Source organism: Nematolebias whitei, chromosome 14 (genome assembly GCF_014905685.2).
Source record: "Nematolebias whitei isolate Nwh7 chromosome 14, NemWhi1, whole genome shotgun sequence".
In the NCBI taxonomy this organism is placed as follows: domain Eukaryota; kingdom Metazoa; phylum Chordata; class Actinopteri; order Cyprinodontiformes; family Rivulidae; genus Nematolebias; species Nematolebias whitei.
The window spans coordinates 1301967-1319611 of record NC_056511.1 but is presented as its reverse complement, the minus strand read 5'-3'; the positions used below and the strand labels follow the sequence as shown (position 1 = coordinate 1319611).

At 45.5% G+C, this 17645-nt stretch overlaps 1 protein-coding gene across 1 annotated transcript; it reads right to left on the bottom strand.

The window, feature by feature from the left end:
- Positions 1–2169: 2169 nt before the first annotated feature.
- slbp2 (stem-loop binding protein 2) lies at positions 2170–7597 on the bottom strand. Its single transcript, XM_037687199.1, has 9 exons — positions 7511–7597; positions 6995–7150; positions 6779–6859; positions 6130–6210; positions 5725–5868; positions 5465–5635; positions 5131–5281; positions 4347–4476; positions 2170–2695 (listed from the first exon to the last, which is right to left on the bottom strand). Exons 1-9 carry the CDS (start codon positions 7561–7563, stop codon positions 2631–2633), a joined length of 1032 nt encoding a protein of 343 aa, XP_037543127.1. The 5' UTR covers positions 7564–7597; the 3' UTR covers positions 2170–2630.
- Between the last annotated feature and the right edge of the window lie 10048 nt (positions 7598–17645).

Below are 17645 nucleotides of genomic sequence, written 5' to 3'. Positions count from 1 at the left end.
ATGTCCTGCTGTCCTCATACGTCATGCTGTCCCCATGCATGTCCTGTACCAGTCTAACACACCACACCTCCTCCCTCAGCACCCTGTCAGATGTTTTTTCTAAATCCACAAAGACACAAAGGAGTTCTTTCTGACCCTCTCTGTTCTTCTCCATCATCATCCTCAAAGCAAAGATGGACCTGTGGAGCTCTTTCTCTTCATGAAACCATCCTGCTGCTCACAGAGAGTCACCTCTCGTCTAAGTCTAGTTTCCACAGCTCTCTCCCAGATCTTCGTGTGCCTCAAGTCATTTCCGCTGTAGCTGCTACAACTCTGTACATCACCTTGTTCTTAAAAATGGCCACCAGCACTTCTTCTCCATTCCTCAGGTATTTTCTCACCCTCAAATATGCCATTGAATGTTTGAGTCAAAAACCTCACTGCCATCTCTCCAAGACATTTCCAGACCTCCAATGGAATGTCATCAGGTGTCAGAGGTGTAGCTTCTATTTTTCAATCGGGACTATTAATTAATACTAAACCAATTAGTTATAATACTTTTTGAGTCACTGTTTCTCAGTCTGTCCCATCCTAAATGGAATGGCCACTCTCACTAGTTGTTATAGATCATCCACCAGGCACTTACTGAGTTTTTGTCTGAATTCTCACAATTCTTAACTGACTTACTACTAAATACTGATAAAGTCATAATAATGGGTGATTTCAATATTCAGATATTTAGATGAATGTGATAGTTCAAGCATAGCCTTTAAAAATTTAATAGTCAGCTGGTTTTACCCAAAACATCAGAACATCTACTCATTCTCATCACACTCTAGATCTGGTTCTGACTTATGGCATCAAGATTAATAACTTTGTAATACATCTTCAAAGTCCTGTTCTCTCTGACCATTTTTAATCATCTTTTAGTTTACATTAAATGACTACACAGTTACCGAGAGAGTAAATTTCATCTTAGCAGGTGCTCATCAGAAAACGTAGGTCTATAATTGACTAGGATTCCTGAGTCAAGGTTATGTTTAAGTAAAGGTTTAATTACAGCAACCTCAAAGCTCTGTCATGTGTAACCGTTTGAGACAAATTAGCAGATCCAAGACGTGGTTATTAATTAAAGGGAAATACGTCTTTAAACAGGCTGGTGGGGATGGGATCTAGCAGGCATGTGGATGGGATCTAGCAGGCATGTGGATGGTTTGGATGAGGTTATCATTTTTGACAATTCAGAGCTCAACAGGACAAAAACTGTCCAAACATAAATCAGGCTCTAGTGACATTTCTAAAGTTGTGTCATTTGACACAGAACCAGAGGTGATAGTAGGAATGTTGGTTTGACTGTTTTCCCAAATTGAAATAAATTTATAATCTCATGAAGTCATCACTGCTTATAGTTTTAGGGATACATGAATCAACAGAGACAAGATTTTTCATTAGACTAGCTATGGTGCTGAAAAGGAACCTGGGGTCATTTTTATTCTCATCACTTAAAGACGAATAATATAAAGTTCTAGCTTTACGGAGAGCTTTTCTGTATGTTAGCTGGATATCTCTCCAGGATAAGTAAGATTCATCAACGATAGTGAAGCGCCATTTTCTTTCTAGCTTTCTAGATATTAGTTTTAAAGTTCGTAACTCAGAATTGAACCAAGGAACTAATCTCCTCTGATTGATTACTTTCTTTTTCAGCAGAGCAGCATTATTGAGTGAAGTTTGCAAAGTAGTTGTAAAATTATCAACTAGATGATCCAAGTCCCTGCTCTGATGTGTTACTCTGTAAGACAGAGGAATACGATGGAAGAGAATCGTTAAATTTGGTTACATCGTTTTCTGATAAACGCCTGCCAAGATGACATTTACTCAGTGACTGTCGTCATTTACCAAGTACCTTCCTACCGCTCTCATAGCGGTTGCTGTAGTAGTCCAGTCATTTGAAGCTCTTACCATCCAGAGCCTTCAACAGCTCCTCTCTGAACTTCATTTGGTTAAATACTTGTGTTGGGGCTCACCATGTACCCGGGTGTGGGACTAGAACCAGACATGCACTGGTCTGTGCTCTCCGAGGCTGGTTTGAAGTTCAAGGTAGTTCCTGGACATGCAGACAGAATAAAGTCTGACCAGTCCGTGAATTAATTTATACTTTATTTGCATCTTTATTTATCACAACGTTCAGCTTCTATTTCAATAATAAAGCAGCACAAAAAGTAAAAAAGAAACCCACGACAACACAGTGGGCCTCAGATCAGGAGCTCTGGTGTCCAGAACCTACGAGGAGCCGCCTGATCCGGACAGCAATGGACGAAGTTGAAGGTGGACCAAAAATCAGAACCAGAACTGGAGTGAAACAGGATTCAGGACAACCTGGTGAACTTCTCGGTGCAGGACTCAAACCAGACTGTGACAGGTGCCTCATCCAACAGGAAATTAAAAAGGGAGAACGTCCCGAGCGTCCAGCTGTCCCACCCTCGTCCTCCTGCAGGACATCCTGCAGGAGGACGAGGCTCAGATCAGGGACCCGTATTGTCCATGCAGTTGGTGATCGTACAAAGAACCAGAGCATCAAAAGCCACAAACAGGATCAGATTCCTAAGTCATGCAGAGTTCCTCCAACAACAAGAAGAACCGGGTTCAGGCCATCAGTACGGGTTCCAGAAAAGCTGGTCTGCAAACACCGGGACCTGCTGGTCATCAGAACAGAGATCTGAGAACACAAAGAACAACCTCGGGTCAGGTGGAGGCAAAACTGGACATTTCAGCTGGAGGAGTTGAGGTTTGTGATCTGAGGTGGACCTCCAGGAGGACCAGAACAGGTTCTGCTGACAACATTTAATGCTTCTGGTTCTGGTGTAGATTGACCTTCCATCATGAACTGCTCACTACAGAAGAGACAACTTTATACTGTTTAGGTTTGCTTTGATGCCACCAGGTGACCGAAACCTGCTCCTGCAGGGTCAGGTAAATGGACTGTACTTGTACAGCTCCTTTCTATCTTATTTCAAGATACTCAGAGCTCTTTACAACAATCTGTGCCTCATTTACCCGTTCATACAGCTCTATACTAGATCTCTACAAAGATAATTGAACAAATCATTCTAAAGAGACTAATCAGAGCTTTAGATCACATTCATGCACTGATGGGACACACAGAGGCTATGAGGGGTTCAGTGTGTTGCCCTGAGACACTTCAGCATGTGACTGCTGGTGGATTCGAACCCCCAACTCTCGCATTGAAGGACGACTGCTCTAACCACTGAGCCACAGCCGCCCCAGGTCACAGATGAAGCCCCAGGTCCACCCGAGACGGTCCGCCTGCGGCCCTGTCCACCCGTGGATGTCCACCTGCACACCCTTGGACGTCAGTGGAGATGAAGTCCACTAGAACTGGGACAATCCCCCATAGACGTCCTCAGTGTTGAACCCAGTCCTGACTGGACCTGCAGCTGGGACTTCAGAACCATCGTTCAGATTAAACAGAGTTCTGGGCGAGTGGTGGAGCAGAGGTTAGAGAAGGTGGGCCTGTGATCGGAAGATTGCTGGTTCAACTCCCCATACCGACATCAAAATGTGAGTGGGATAGGTGAAGCACCCACACCTGCCCCCACCCTCATTTGCCCCACCCTGGGCCCTTGAGCAAGGCCCTCAACCCCCACCATCTGCCCCCAGGCACCCTGATAGCAGCTCTCTGCTCCAGAGGCTGTGGTAGCTCAGCGTCTGGCTGGTCAGGAAGGACCACCAGTCAATCACCAGGTCTTGGTTCTCTGCAGAGACCCCTGGAGAAGAAGAACAATTCTGAGTTTAAATGGGTCACAGGACCTGGACCTTCCACGACTGAGCTGCTGGTTCCAGAACTTGAGTTCTCCCCCCCCCCTGTCCTGTCCGTCATTGTGACACTTTATTGTGTCAAAGTGATGCCCAACAGATTTACTTTCACAAGCAGAGCATGATGGCTGGCCTTAACGCTCCACCTGATATACAAATTAAACTTTATTAGGATTTGCTTTGGGTTTGTTCCAGATGTAATGGACACGGGGACGGAAAACAAAGATGAAGCAGAAAAATGAGTTAAAATGTAAAGGAGATAGGAATAGAGTTCTCTCTAAACCTGATGCATTTGTCAAACTCGTTATTCCTTCAACTTCTCCCGTCTGTCCCCTGTCCCCGTCTGTGTCTCTGCTGCAGGACGGTCAGAGGTCATTGACGTCCATCATTTGATCTCAGATACAAACAGGAAGTGAAGGCTCTTTCTGACTCGTCTCCATCAGAACTTGTGGAACCATCAGAACCTTCTGCTCATGGACCAACTGTTTCTGACTTCACGCAGTTGGTGAATCCCTTCTGCCCTGTGACCTCACCTGGGGCGGGGTCTGTCTCCATCAGGGAGCGCAGCCAGTCATCCATGTTGGTGTCGGGGGCCAGCTGACCTCTGTGGGACAAACTCAGGCCGGGAGGAGAGCGACGAGGCCGGTGGCTCGAGTCCCACTGCTGGAAGAAGGGACAAACAGGAAGTCAGGAGGAGGGGACAGCTGAGGGGGACAAACAGGAAGTCTGGAGGAGGGGACAGCTGAGGGGGACAAACAGGAAGTCAGGAGGAGGGGACAGCTGACCCGTTTAACAACATTTAATCTGAATCGGTCTGAAGACAGAACTCTGAGCTGCAGGACTAAACATTTAGGACCGTTTGGTCCTGAATCCAGTCTTGGCTTATAAAAACCAGACTCTGGTTCTCAGCCCCAGTGGTTCTGTTCCGTCTCAGAACCAGTAGGAAGTTTAAACTGTAATTCAATACATTTTATCCTTTCAAGATAACTTTATGAATCTACAGAACCTCTGAAACGGGTCGATGGTGAAACCAGGACTTGAGACGACTATGACCCAATTGTCGTCTACGGATCAGAACCACCTGAACAGAGTCAGTTTGGTGTGCTAGTCTGAGCTCAGGTTCCATCACTCAAGAGGATCTGGGTCAGAGCTGCTGGACAGAACCCAGACTCAGGTCAGAAGTCCAGAACCAGATTTTAATTGGTCTCTGTGGAAGACGGAACCTCTGACCCAGAGAGCTGAATGTTCAACAGAACCACCAGACCCAGTTTATCTGTAAGAACCCAAAGCTTAGGGCAGATTCTGGATCAGTGGTACCGAAGATGGTGGGCCGGTCCAGAGTCCAGCCACCTCCAGGGACGGAGGAGACGCTGAGGAGGCTTTGGAGGCTGCAGGAGTCTCCTTTTCTCTCTGCTCGTCTCCTCCTTCCTCACACAGGTCCGACGTCATCCTCGCCAACTGGTTCTGCCTGAACGAAACATTCAAACCAGTTCTTTAACCACTTTACACTAAACAAACAAACAAACAAACAAACAAACCAAACGGTCCAGCTGAAGAGGGACAGCTCAGGTCCTCTTCAGCTGCTGGTTCTGGCTGCGGAGCAGACAGCAGAACCTTCAGAACCAGCTGCAGTGCCGTCTGCTCCACCTACAGCTGCTCCACGGGGTCAGGTGTGCCGGCGGCGTCTGATTGGTCGCTGCTCGGGGGGTCCCACAGGTGCAGAGCCCGCCTCCACAGGCGCACCTGCATGTCCCAGGAGCGCCGGCTGTACTTCCTGTACTTGTTGGGCGTGGAGGGGTGGAGCTTCAGGTCCCTCAGGTGTCTGAGGACAGACCAGAGACAGGTGCTGTGTCAGGGGGCGGAGCTTACTTCAGGTCAGAACCAGGTGTGGCCGGGCTCAGGTCGTCTCACTTGGGGACCTGCTGCAGGTAGTTCTGGTAGCCGCTGGTGTTCTTGCCGTACTGGATCTGTTTTTGCCGCCTCTTCAGAACCGCCCCATTGGTTTCGGTGTTGGCCGGGTCCGGCAGGCGGGCGTAGCAGCGTCCGTACGAGGACCTGCAGGACACAGACGGGTCCACAGGTGACCACACAGTCCCAACTCACCTCCACCTGCTCCCTACCCTCACTACTGACCAGACAAACAGGGCAACGTGGGACAAGACTGTTCAGATGGTCCAGACCAGGTTAAAAACCCGTTTGGTAAAACTAGTCCAGCCTGGAGCAGGTCAGTCTAGAACTAGCCGTGTGTTCTTGTGTTTGTTGTGGTTCTAGTGAGTTCTAGTGGGTTCTAACGGTGCAGATCAGTATCTCACAGACCTCCTATTGTCCACGTCGTCCGTCCCCACGGCCACACTGCTGGTGGACACTTTCAGGATGCAGCGCTCCAAGATGGACGGCCTGCAGAGACAATACCGGACCGTCAAAGACCGGACAACTTTTTAAACTTCAAGTTTTTTAATGTTTACTGTAAAAATGAACCAAACTCCCAGAAGACAAAGGTTTAGTCCTGATCCAGTCCTTGTGTCCTCAGGGTCTCCTTCTGTGGCCAGGTCCTGGAGGAAACACCAGTCCTCCTTTTCCAAGTCCTCCTGGAGGATCCACGATGGTCCCACACCAGAGTGGAGATATGATCCCTGTGGAGCAGTCCAGTCCAGTCCTGGTCCTGAATGACCAGGATCCAGCTTGTTTTGGCACAGCTGGTTATGGACACGCATCTCTGTTTGCACCGTGTCCACCTGAGGGATCAGACATGAGGGCCCTGGATCCTACTGGAAGGTCCAGATCTACTCCCAGGACCTGAACACCTACAGAAGGAGGACTCAGAACCACCTCAGTAGTACTCCTGACTCTTTCTTTAGACTCAGTTCCAGTCCTTGGACCAGAATTTGTCCACAGAACAGTTCTGAAAACCTTCAGGAAGTCTGGGGGAACGAGGACCAGATCAGGACTTCAGCAGCTGGGGTACCTGCGCGTTTTGCTGCCGGCGGCTCGCTCCCGTCCTCTCAGACCACCGGCAGCAGGAGGAGACGGGACGGGAGACGGGCTGCTGCAGAGACGAGGAGGACAAACGAGACATTTACTTCAGGAGGTCCGGCCTCAGAGACTCAGGATTCTTCCAAACCCTTTGATCAGACAGAAAAACTGGTTTATGGATCCCTGCTGGACCAGGTCAGTCTCTTACCTGACCAGGCTGTCGTAGACGGAGCTGCAGCCGGGGAGGAGCCAAGGTTCGGGGGCGGAGCCTCCCGTGGCAGCAGGCAGCAGGTCGGGGACGCCGGTCCAGACGGCCGTGGACCAGGACTTGGCACACACACAGGACCAGGGACTGAAACAGAAGCTGAGAGGGCAGCTGGGTCAGAGCCGGTCCGAAACAGAACTAAACCCAAGGTTCTGAGCCAGTTTAAAAACTGATTTGGTGAAGGTGGGTCAGAACCAAACGGTGAAAGCTTCCAGAGCTGAGAGCCATCGAGGACATAAAGACCGAAGACGGGCCTGAGGACAAAAGTCCGACCCGGTTCTGCTGGATCCACTTCATGAACTGTGACTAAATGCTTGGACTGAACATTTACCTGTCAGACAAAACTCAGGGCCCACAGCCTGTACTTCAGCTCAAGATGAAACGGTTACTTTCAAATTTAATCTTTTTCTTACAAAATCAATCACGCCAGGTGAGACCAGTTCTGGTCCTGGTTCTTACCTGGAGGACAGCAGCGGGCTCTGGGCTGCAGGTTCAACTCTGCTGGACGACATTTTTGCTCCGAGTTCAGTGCCTTGGATTTAGTCAGACATCAAGCAGCCAGCTGCTTTCAGCACCTTTTAATGAGACACACCTGGCCTGGGGGCGGGGCATACAGCGTCCACAGGGCCTGAGGGCGGGGCCTACAGCATCCACCGGTTCTGAAGGCGGGGCCTACAGCATGCACATGACCCAGGGGCGGGGCCTACATCACATATCCACAGGGTCTGTGGGTGTGGTCTAAAGCAGCCACGACTTCACCTGGGTAATATTTTAAGTTCAGGTTCCTTTTTAATTTGAATATTTTTAAAACTTCATTAGATTTCTGAGCTGTTTGGGTTCACAGAACATGATTTTATCTCCAAAATGCTTCAAATGAAAAACACAAATCCTTATGGAAAAAAGAAGTATAAAAAACATATTTGTACTGAAGTTTCATGAAGTGCAACAAAAGTAGAAAAAAAATAGAATTATATTTTACACTTGCACTTATTAACTTCACAGGACAGTGTCCCAGGTGCTGCTTTCTGAACTTTTACTAAAGTTTCATGTTTTCTGGTCTGAGAAGCTCAGTCCTCACCTCCTTCTCCAGATGTGCAGTGGAGAGCATCCTGTGCTCCAGCATCAACGTGTGGCATGGAGGCTGCACAGCTGCAGAAAGAAAAGCTTTGCAGAGAGTGGTGAAGGCTGCACAGAAGATGTTGGAGTCAGCCTCCCCACCATCACAGACATCTACACCTCCAGATGCAGGAAGAGGGCCACCTGCATCATGAAGGACCACACTCACCCAGCACACACACTTTTTGCCCCACTCCCCTCAGGAAGGAGGTTGAGGAGCATTAAGTGTAGAACCACTAGACTGAGGAACAGCTTCTACCCTGAGGCTGTTAGACTCATGAATCTCTAACTAGAATAATCACTGTGAAAAATCACATCATGTTGCTGCTGATCAGTTTCAATGTTGCTGCTGATCTGTTTCATGTTGCTGCTGATCAGTTTCATGTTGCTGCTGATCTGTTTCATGTTGCTGCTGATCTGTTTCATGTTGATGTGTTCATGCGTGCACATCTGCTCACAGACTCATGTTCATGTTTGTGCTGATGTTCAATGTTTTATGTTATGAGTGCTTAGTGTATATTTAGTTGATGTTTTTCTTAGTTCATATCTTAGATGTTATTACTGTTTTTCTTAGACATTTTATTGTTGGATGTAACTGGGACCCTGTGGACATAATTTCATTCCACCTCATGAGGTGCGAATGATAATCAAGAATCTCTGACTCTGACGTATGAATGGGGTTTCAAACTGTCTGTAAGCAAAACCTGCTACATGATGATTACAAACAAAAAGAAGATAAATATTGGAAATCTCTTATTATATGGACAACCTTTAAAAATGGTTAATGAATTTAAATATCTAGGTATATGGTTAGATAGTTCATACACATGGCAAACACATTTAAAACAGGTGGAAACAAAGTGTAAGAAAGTCCTTAATGTAATGAAGCAGAGGCAGGAATCAACTGGGGAGCAGACAAACAGTCACTTTTAAATATGTGCAGAGCTCTCATGAGATCAACTTTGGACTGTGGATGCATCGTGCATGGAGCAGCAGCAAATACAACTCTCCAGAAACTAGACAGATTCAATCCAGAGCGTTACGGGTGTGCACAGGAGCAATGAAGACGACCCCCATTAATGCTCTTCTTATAGAAACTGGTGAGACTCCGTTAGAAATGAGAAGAACTAAACTTTCATTAACTTACTGGGTGAAACTCACAGGAAGTAAAGAAGCAAATCCTGCAGCAGCAACAATCCAGAACTGCTGGGAATATAACAGATATCACAGAAATGGTTTTGGTTGGAAAATAAACAAACTAGCTGGATTATATGGAATAGGAAATAAAGATTTCGCACAGATTAGTCCAAACAGTGTTAATTCTCCATGGTTGATTCCAGAAAGTAAAGTAGACATGAAAATTCTTGAAATGAAAAGAGAATGGAACAAAAATGAAATGGGGCTGAAAAGCAGCAAATACATTAGAGAGACATATTTTAATTACCTGTAAATATATACAGATGGCTCAAAGAACACAAAGGGGTGGGTGGGAATATGGGTTTATATTCCAGAGTTTGAAGTTTGTACATCTAAAAGGATTTCTGATCATCTCTCAGTGTTCACAGCAGAAACGGTGTCAGTCATATTTAGTCTACAGTGGACGGAGGAGGTTAGACCGGACAGGGTGGTGATATGCACCGACTCAAAGGCTGTCGTAGAAATCATTCAGTCTAAAGGAAACAACAGGAAAGATCTTCTGCTAGAAATACAGCTCGCATTGTTCAGGTGACACAGGGAGGCGTGGACGTTCAGTTGTGTTGGGTGCATGAGGCACACGAGGGGTGGAAGGAAATGAAAGAGCAGATAAACTCGCTAAAAAAGACATTGAAGGGGGAAATAACAGTTAATATTATGTTAGGAAAAGGAGAGGGTAAATCATTAATTAAAGAAAGAGAACTGGCAGAAAACTGGACTGAGGACAAGAAAGGAAGAAGATTATACAAAATACAAAAATCAGTTAGGATAAGTAATTATAAAGAAAGAAGTAGAAGAGAAGAGGTGATAATGAGAATAATGAGGGTTGGACATGCACTTGTAAATGATACAATGTTCATGACGGGGAAAAGGAACAACAGTCGATGTGAAGAATGTGGGAACCAGAACGTGTGGAACATGTTCTGATGGAGTGCATCAAATATCCAGAAGAAAGGAGAGATTGAAAGAAAACGAGGCAGGAGAGTGTGGAGTTTAGGAGGAATATTAGGAACAGAAGGGAAGGATAAAATAAGTGATGTTAGAAAAGACTTGTTTAGTTCTTTACACAACATAAATATTAAAAATAGAATTTAGGGAAAGGAGACCATGAGTTACACACTCTTGCTCAGTAGGTGGCGGAACGCACCTGCACGTTGTTTACAATCCGCCAATTAAACTAAAAGAAGAAGAAGAAATTATTTCATTATGGTTGTGTAATTTATGGATCAGCAGCAAAAACACATTTGGAGAAACTGGACAAAATACAAACCAAGCATTAAGACTAGAGGAGCGTTCAAAACCAGCCCAGCAGCAGCACTTGGAGTAGAAATGGGAGAAATGTCGTTCGCAATGAGACGAGAACAATTAGCAATAAACTACTGGATCAATCTTAAAGGAAATAACCCGGAACACCCAACACTAGAGATTTTAAAACCACGCTGGGAGACGGAGAAGAAAGAGACAAGAAGTTTTGGATGGACAATAGACCAGAAAACAAAAGAAATGCAAATAGACAACTTAGACACCAGCCCAGTAGTACCAGTACCAACAAGACCACCATGGCTTCTTCCAAATGCAACAGTTGACTTGACACTCATGGACAAGAAAAAAGACAGAAGATTTATTTTTAACTCATATACAGTACAGGACTATATCAATAAGTACTATAACTATATACAGATTTATACAGACGCATCAAAAACATCAGGGAAAGTAGGAGTGTCATATTTAAAATACCAGAATTCAACATAGAAGTAAGGAAAAGAATCACAAATGAAGTCTCCGTGTACACAGGGGAGATGTTGGCAGTGCAGTGGGTAGAAGACACAAGACCGTTAAAAACAATCATCTGTTCAGACTCGAGCTCAACACTCATCAGTTTGAAAAATAGTCATTCAGATAGCCGACCGGATATTTTACTAGAACTACAACAAACTTTATTCAGAATACAAATGATGGGACTGACAGTGATGTTTTTATGGACACCAGCACATCTAGGGATCAGAGGGAATGAAGCAGCGGACAGGGCAGCAAAGCAGCAACAAACGATCAAATCAATTTTACAATATCTATCAGTAAATCAGAAGTAAGAACCATAGTGAAACAAAACTAAAGGGAAAATGTCAGAAACAGTGGGAAGAAGAGCACAAAGGAAGATGGTACTACAGAATTCAGAGACAAGTGGGAGAAACGAGAACAGGAGGAGGAACAGCAGAGAAGAAGACTAATAACCAGAGTAAGATTTGGACATACAGGACTTAACAGCTCACTACACAAGATTCAGAAACATGATACAGGACAATGTGAGCTCTGTGGACAGGAGGAAACAACAGAACATGTCGTTTTGGTCTGTCAGAAATATGAACATCACAGAAGGCGTATCATAGAACAATTAGGAAAAATCAAAGAAACATTTAGTATAATAAATATATTGCAAAAGGAAATAAGAAGTAAAAGTATTCAAATCATTATACATTTTTTCAAAAACACAAAATTAGATAAGAGAAAATAAACATACAGACATAGCCAGTTTGATCCACACTCCACACCAGTAGGTGGCGGTAATGCACACCTTCTGTTGTTTGCCAACCGCCATAAAATCCCATGAAGAAGAAGATTTTTTTTTTTTTGTTGTTGATTTTTTACAAAACTTTATTTGCACAATAAGTTAATAAAACAGTGTTAAAAACATGATCATGTTAAGGTTTTGTATTTTTTAACAGTGTTCACATGAGGAGGTTGTTGTATTTTAGTTCTCCTTTGTCAGAAACTGTACATAAAACCTTTTTAAAGCCTCACAGTTCCACAAACTTGTTCAAGTCTCCCGTGTCTCTGTGGAAGCAAAACTCCAACGCCAGTCTGGCCTTGATGTTGCACTTCCACAGAGACACGGCGTCAAGTTGAGGTCCAGCCTGCAGTCTGTCTCTGCGAGATAAATACATCGCCATTTTGGCTTCGGCAATTAAAAAGTTTAAAATTCTGGATTTACACTTAGTGGCTTTGCTGTAATATACACAATTAATAAAAACAGATTTGGTAAAAACGGGATCAAAAAAGCTAAAAATCCTCGTCATTAAGTTAAAAAGAGCAGTCAGTCGTACACAATCCATAAAAACATGAAAAACACTCGGACAAACTGCAAAAAGGACACTCGTTTAAAACCTCAGGACTGATGATCGAAAGGAAAGAGTTCGTTGCGATGGCGCCGTGAAGGATCCTCCATTGGAGATCACCAGTCCGTTTTTTATGGGAGGTTTGTAAAGCGTCCTCCACTGGGGCTTCTGTCCTCCAAGCTTGCCGTCCCACACACTGACAGCTCTGTTTTGCAAAGTTCTCTTGTTTAGGACTTTAACACAAGTCTTACAGAGCACTTTTGGACCCGTCCTGCACAAGTCTATTTGTGGGTCCGTGTTGCACAGCAGAGGTCCACTACTGTCCGCGAAGTCAGGATCTAGGTTGATGTCCGGGAAGGGGTCCATTGGGTCAGGCAGGTGATCTCCCCCGGAGCACAGCTGCAGGAGACGCTCTTCCCCTGCTGTGATCCTCTCCTTCATCCGGTCCAGGAAGCGCCGCGCCAGCCTGGCAGACCGGACTCCAAGCAGCGAAAGCACCTCCCGGACGCTGGAGAAGTCCGGACCGGCCGTCTCCACCAGCCGCCTCAGGGTCACCATCCCAGACCCGCACAGCACCCCTGCCAGACCTGGTACCGTGCTATCGGACGCGTCTAGCCTTGCACCACAGATTAGCGGTTCCTCTAAAAGCCAATGCAGAGACTTATACGTTTTTGATCTGTTTGGGTTAAAAAAGGAAAACAGTTTAAAAACACTCTGGTAAAACTGGGGTAACCCCTTTAACTTTAAAAGGCCAACGTTGGTCAGAAACAGAGCAGCATCCAGCCCCAGCCCGCTCACGTGTCTAAGAATGCAGCTGGCCACGTCCCTCCACACAGTGTCAGGAGGTCCCGCCAGGTATTTCTGGAGGAACTGTAATCGAAAAGTTGCCGTTCTGCTGGCCAGGTGGACAAGGCCCTGTCCCCCCTCCTCTCTCGGTAAAAACAGCACAGACTGCGGCACCCAATGTCAACCTTTCCAAAAGAACTCCACCATCTCAGACTGGATCTTTACCAGCAGGCCTGGAGGTGGGTCTAAAACACAAAGTTTGTGCCACAGTTGTGATGCGACCAGGTTGTTTAAAACCAGCACTCTGCCTCTGTAGGACATTTGAGTGTGTAGCCATTTCCATTTTTCTAATTTGCTCCTGACCTTTTGTTCCACATTTTCCCAGTTCTTTTGCACTTGAGCTTCATCCCCTAGATGGATGCCGAGGTATTTAAGCCCATCTCTCTTCCAGGAGAGGTTTTGAGGGAGAACTGGGAGCCCTTCAGGCCACTCACCCACAGTGAAGGCTGTGCTCTTTACCCAGTTCACCCTCGCAGCAGCCAGGTGTAAAAACTCTCGGTGAGCTCACTTAGCGTGTCGGCATCTTGTTGGTTTTTTATAAAAACAACAACGTCATCAGCGTAGGCGGATAAAATTATGTTACTGTTAAAACCAGGTAAAACTAAACCACGAACACTCGAACTGATCTTTTTAAGGAGGGGTTCCAGGGAGAGCGCATAGAGCATTCCAGAGAGCGCACAGCCCTGCCGAACACCTCTATACACCCTAAAAGGAGCACACAGGCTACCGTTGACTTTCAGCACACTCTCAATGTTACTGTACAGCACCTGGATCTTGGCTATGAAACCAGCGCTGAACCCGAACCCCTCCATGGTTTCCCAGAGGAAGCTGTGCTCAACGCGGTCAAAAGCCTTTTCTTGGTCAAGTGAGACCAACGCTGTGTTCAGACCCAATGAACTGGAGACTTCCAAAACATCTCGAATCAGGTAGATATTACCTTCCATGGACCTGCTGGGGATGCAATAAGTCTGGTCTCGATGGATGACCTGTTCCATTGCTTCTCTCATCCTGGTTGCCAGGACCTTGGAGAGGATTTTGTAGTCGGTGCAGAGAAGGGACACCGGGCGCCAATTCTTCATCTCCTGTAGGTTCCCTTTGTTGGGCAGGAGGGTGATGACCGCTCTGCGGCACGACAGCGGGAGCAAACCAGTGGTCAGGCTTTCACTGAAGACATGGAGCAGATCCTCTGCCAGGATGTCCCAGTAGGCCTTATAGAACTCCACAGCGAGTCCGTCAACGCCGGGAGCTTTCTGGCCTTGCATGTTTTGGAGGGCTGTGTGGAGCTCCTGAAGCCCAAGGGGGCGCTCCAGGTCAACGTTAGTCTCCTCAGAGACCTGGGGTAGTCCGCTGCAGAACTCCCTGAACAGCTCGTCGTTCCTCTCGTATTCGCTTTTGAATAACGAGGAGTAAAACTCCACAGCCCTCCTCCTGATCTGGCTCGGCTCGCTCAGCTGCTGCCCGGTGTCCGACAACAGAGAGTGGATGAGTTTTCTCTGCCCATGCTTCCTCTCCAGGCTGAAGAAGAAGCTGGAAGGTGCATCCATCTCTGTGATGTTCTGCATCCGGGACCTGACCAACGCACCCTGGACTTTTGCGTCCAGCAGGTTTGTTAAAACTAACCTTTTAGATTTGAGGGCTTCAATGTGCTCTCGATTTCCTGTGGTTTCACTGAGGTGCTCTAGTTCCACTACATCAGTCTCCAGATCTTTGATGATCTTGTGATGTTGTGGGTAACATTGAGCGTGTGCTGTTGACACAGCTGTTTTATTTGTACTTTCCCGTGGTCCCACCACTGTTGCACACAAGTAAAATCTCCCTTCCTCTGTCTAAAAACCTTCATAAAATAACTCAGAATCTCCTTAAAACTACGGTCACAAGTTAAAACGGAGTTAAAATGACAGTAGGTGCTCCTAGGTAAGATGTTTCTGATAAAAACCTAAAACCAGCGAATGATCCGTAAAAGTTATTGGTAAACTCTGACAGGCTTTAAACACGTTAAAATGATGTTTAAAACAATAAAAACGGATCAAGGCGAGCCAAAGAAATGCGATTCTCTTTACAGTGGGACCACGTGCACTGTCTGGAGCCTGCGTGCATCCTCCTCCATACGTCCACCAGGCCATGAGACGAGACCAGCTGCCGCAGAGCGCGCTGGGCTGCTGGATGAGGCTCTGCATGACTGCGGTCTAAAAACACGTTTTCAGTACAATTAAAATCCCCTCCTATAAAAACATGATCCTCAGACCCACAATCTCCCAACCTCTCCCCAATTTCTTCTAAAAAACGTTGTTTCTCTGCATTGGTGGTGGGAGCATAAATATTAATAAAAGTTACATTAACATGTTCAAACCCGGCTTTGACTAAAAGACACCGTCCCTGAACAATGTGTTGCACCTCCTCTATGTGGCTGGGAGTAAAAGCTTTAGACAAGAGGAGTCCCACTCCTGCACTCTGGGAGGTGCCGTGGCTAAAAATGGCCTCCCCTTCCCACTCCCTGACACGCTGTCTCATTGGATGGATCACTGTGCGTCTCTTGTAAAAATAAAACGTCAATTTTTTTATACTTTATGGTTTGGTAAACCAGTGCGCGCTTCACAGCCTCTCTGGCCCCGTTCAGGTTTAATGATGCAATTTTAAAAGCATCCATGGTGAGTGAGAGGTTTAAAAGTGTGTACAAAAAGACTATAAGGAATATTAAAATGCTGCTGTTCATCATTTGTTCAGAATTGTTTTCTGACTTTGCTCATTATTTTCTTTAATCTAAAAAGTTCTTGATCTGTAAAACCTGAATCTTCTTTGTGTCTAATGTGATGTCTGGCTGAGAAATAAAATGTTCTCAGGTTAGGAAAATAACTCTCGACTTGAACTCCTCTCAGCCTTTTGGTTTGCTTGAGGACGGACAGGAAGGATTCTACAGGGTACCGGGGTTCAGTGCAGTCAGCCTGTGAGACAGAGGCTTCACTGAAGTCACAGCACAGCGCTCTCTGCTCTCTGCTCTCTGCTCTCTGCTCTCTGCTCCCTCCTTCATCTCTGCACATCTTGCTGGCCCGTGCAGCAACTTCAATATTTTTTCTTTTCCCTCGTTTCTTCACCTGGGTTGGGGCCCCCAGCTCCATCTCCTCTACAAGCGCCCCTGGTTCTCTCTCCACACCAGCTCCTGACCCCTCACTTTTCTTTCCTGCACCTTTTATTTCCTCATCCACCTCCACCTCTCCTTTCCCTTCCCGACCACCACACACCAGAGCCCTATAGAGAGAGAGCTGCGACACTCTGAACTCGCCGATACGCGTCACGTGGTTCATGCAGCTCCAATAGTTCCAAACAGTTCATCCTGTCAGTCAGTCTGAGGCTGCTGGTGCAACACAACACAAAAATCCACTTTTCTTACTCTACCTGTGTCTTTCAGAAATTACTGAGCAGTAACGAATAAAATTATTGATTATTTCAGACTATGCATTTTATCAAAGCGTTTTTAGAAGCAACTGATACATTTATCATTATAGAAGGAAACGAGACTGCAAACACATACTTGTTAGAAAAATAACGTATATGCAATACAGTGATCAATATAGCCATATCAGTGTTTTATAATGTTACACACATTAATAAAAGATCAGAGTAACTCGTGTTATAAAGTTATTCTGATGTTCTCTGCAGGATAATGCTCCACCTTGTCCTCCATGCAGCATCAGATCTGCTCCAGCTTACCTTAGATCATCTGGATGAATTCTTGATTTCTATAGAAGATATTAATTCAACCTTTATTTAAACAGGTTAGTTCCATTGAGCCACGAGGACTCATTTACAAGAGAGACTGAATATAATTGTTGGATTTGTTGTTTTTTTATGGCACCAAGTACCTGATAACTGAGTTGATTGTAGCCTGACAACTATTGTAAAACTGTAATTCATTGATTAAAATGTTCATTTAAATGAAACTGTTTCTAGTTAAAATCATAACAGATGACAAAATAAGTGTTAACTGTGCAAAAATACATTTCCAAACAATTTATTATAAAATATGTAAAATGTAAAACAAGCTTTAATAAAGTACTTTTACTGACATTTATACTGTTTATTAATGACATCATCTGAAGTCAGCAGGAGCACCATCATCATCATCATCATCATCATCATCATCACAACACAAAGTGAGCGCTGTAAATTTAATCTGCACAAACATTTTCAATCAGAGCTCAAAATGTTTCACTGTCAAAGAAACGTTCAATAAAATAAACTGATGTCGCTCTACAGGGACATTTAGAGAGAGGACAGTTCACAGAGACACAGTGAGGACGAGTGAGACAGAGACACAGTGAGGACGA

Excerpts from the sequence above, each read along its gene's own strand:
- slbp2 (XM_037687199.1), bottom strand. The coding sequence starts at position 7,563 with ATGTCGTCCAGCAGAGTTGAACCTGCAGCCCAGAGCCCGCTGCTGTCC. Across the intron at positions 5,869-6,129 it reads GACGACGTGGACAATAGGAG|GTCCTCGTACGGACGCTGCT; the intron begins GTCTGTGAGATA and ends TGTGTCCTGCAG. Across the intron at positions 5,636-5,724 it reads TACCTGCAGCAGGTCCCCAA|ACACCTGAGGGACCTGAAGC; the intron begins GTGAGACGACCT and ends GTCTGTCCTCAG.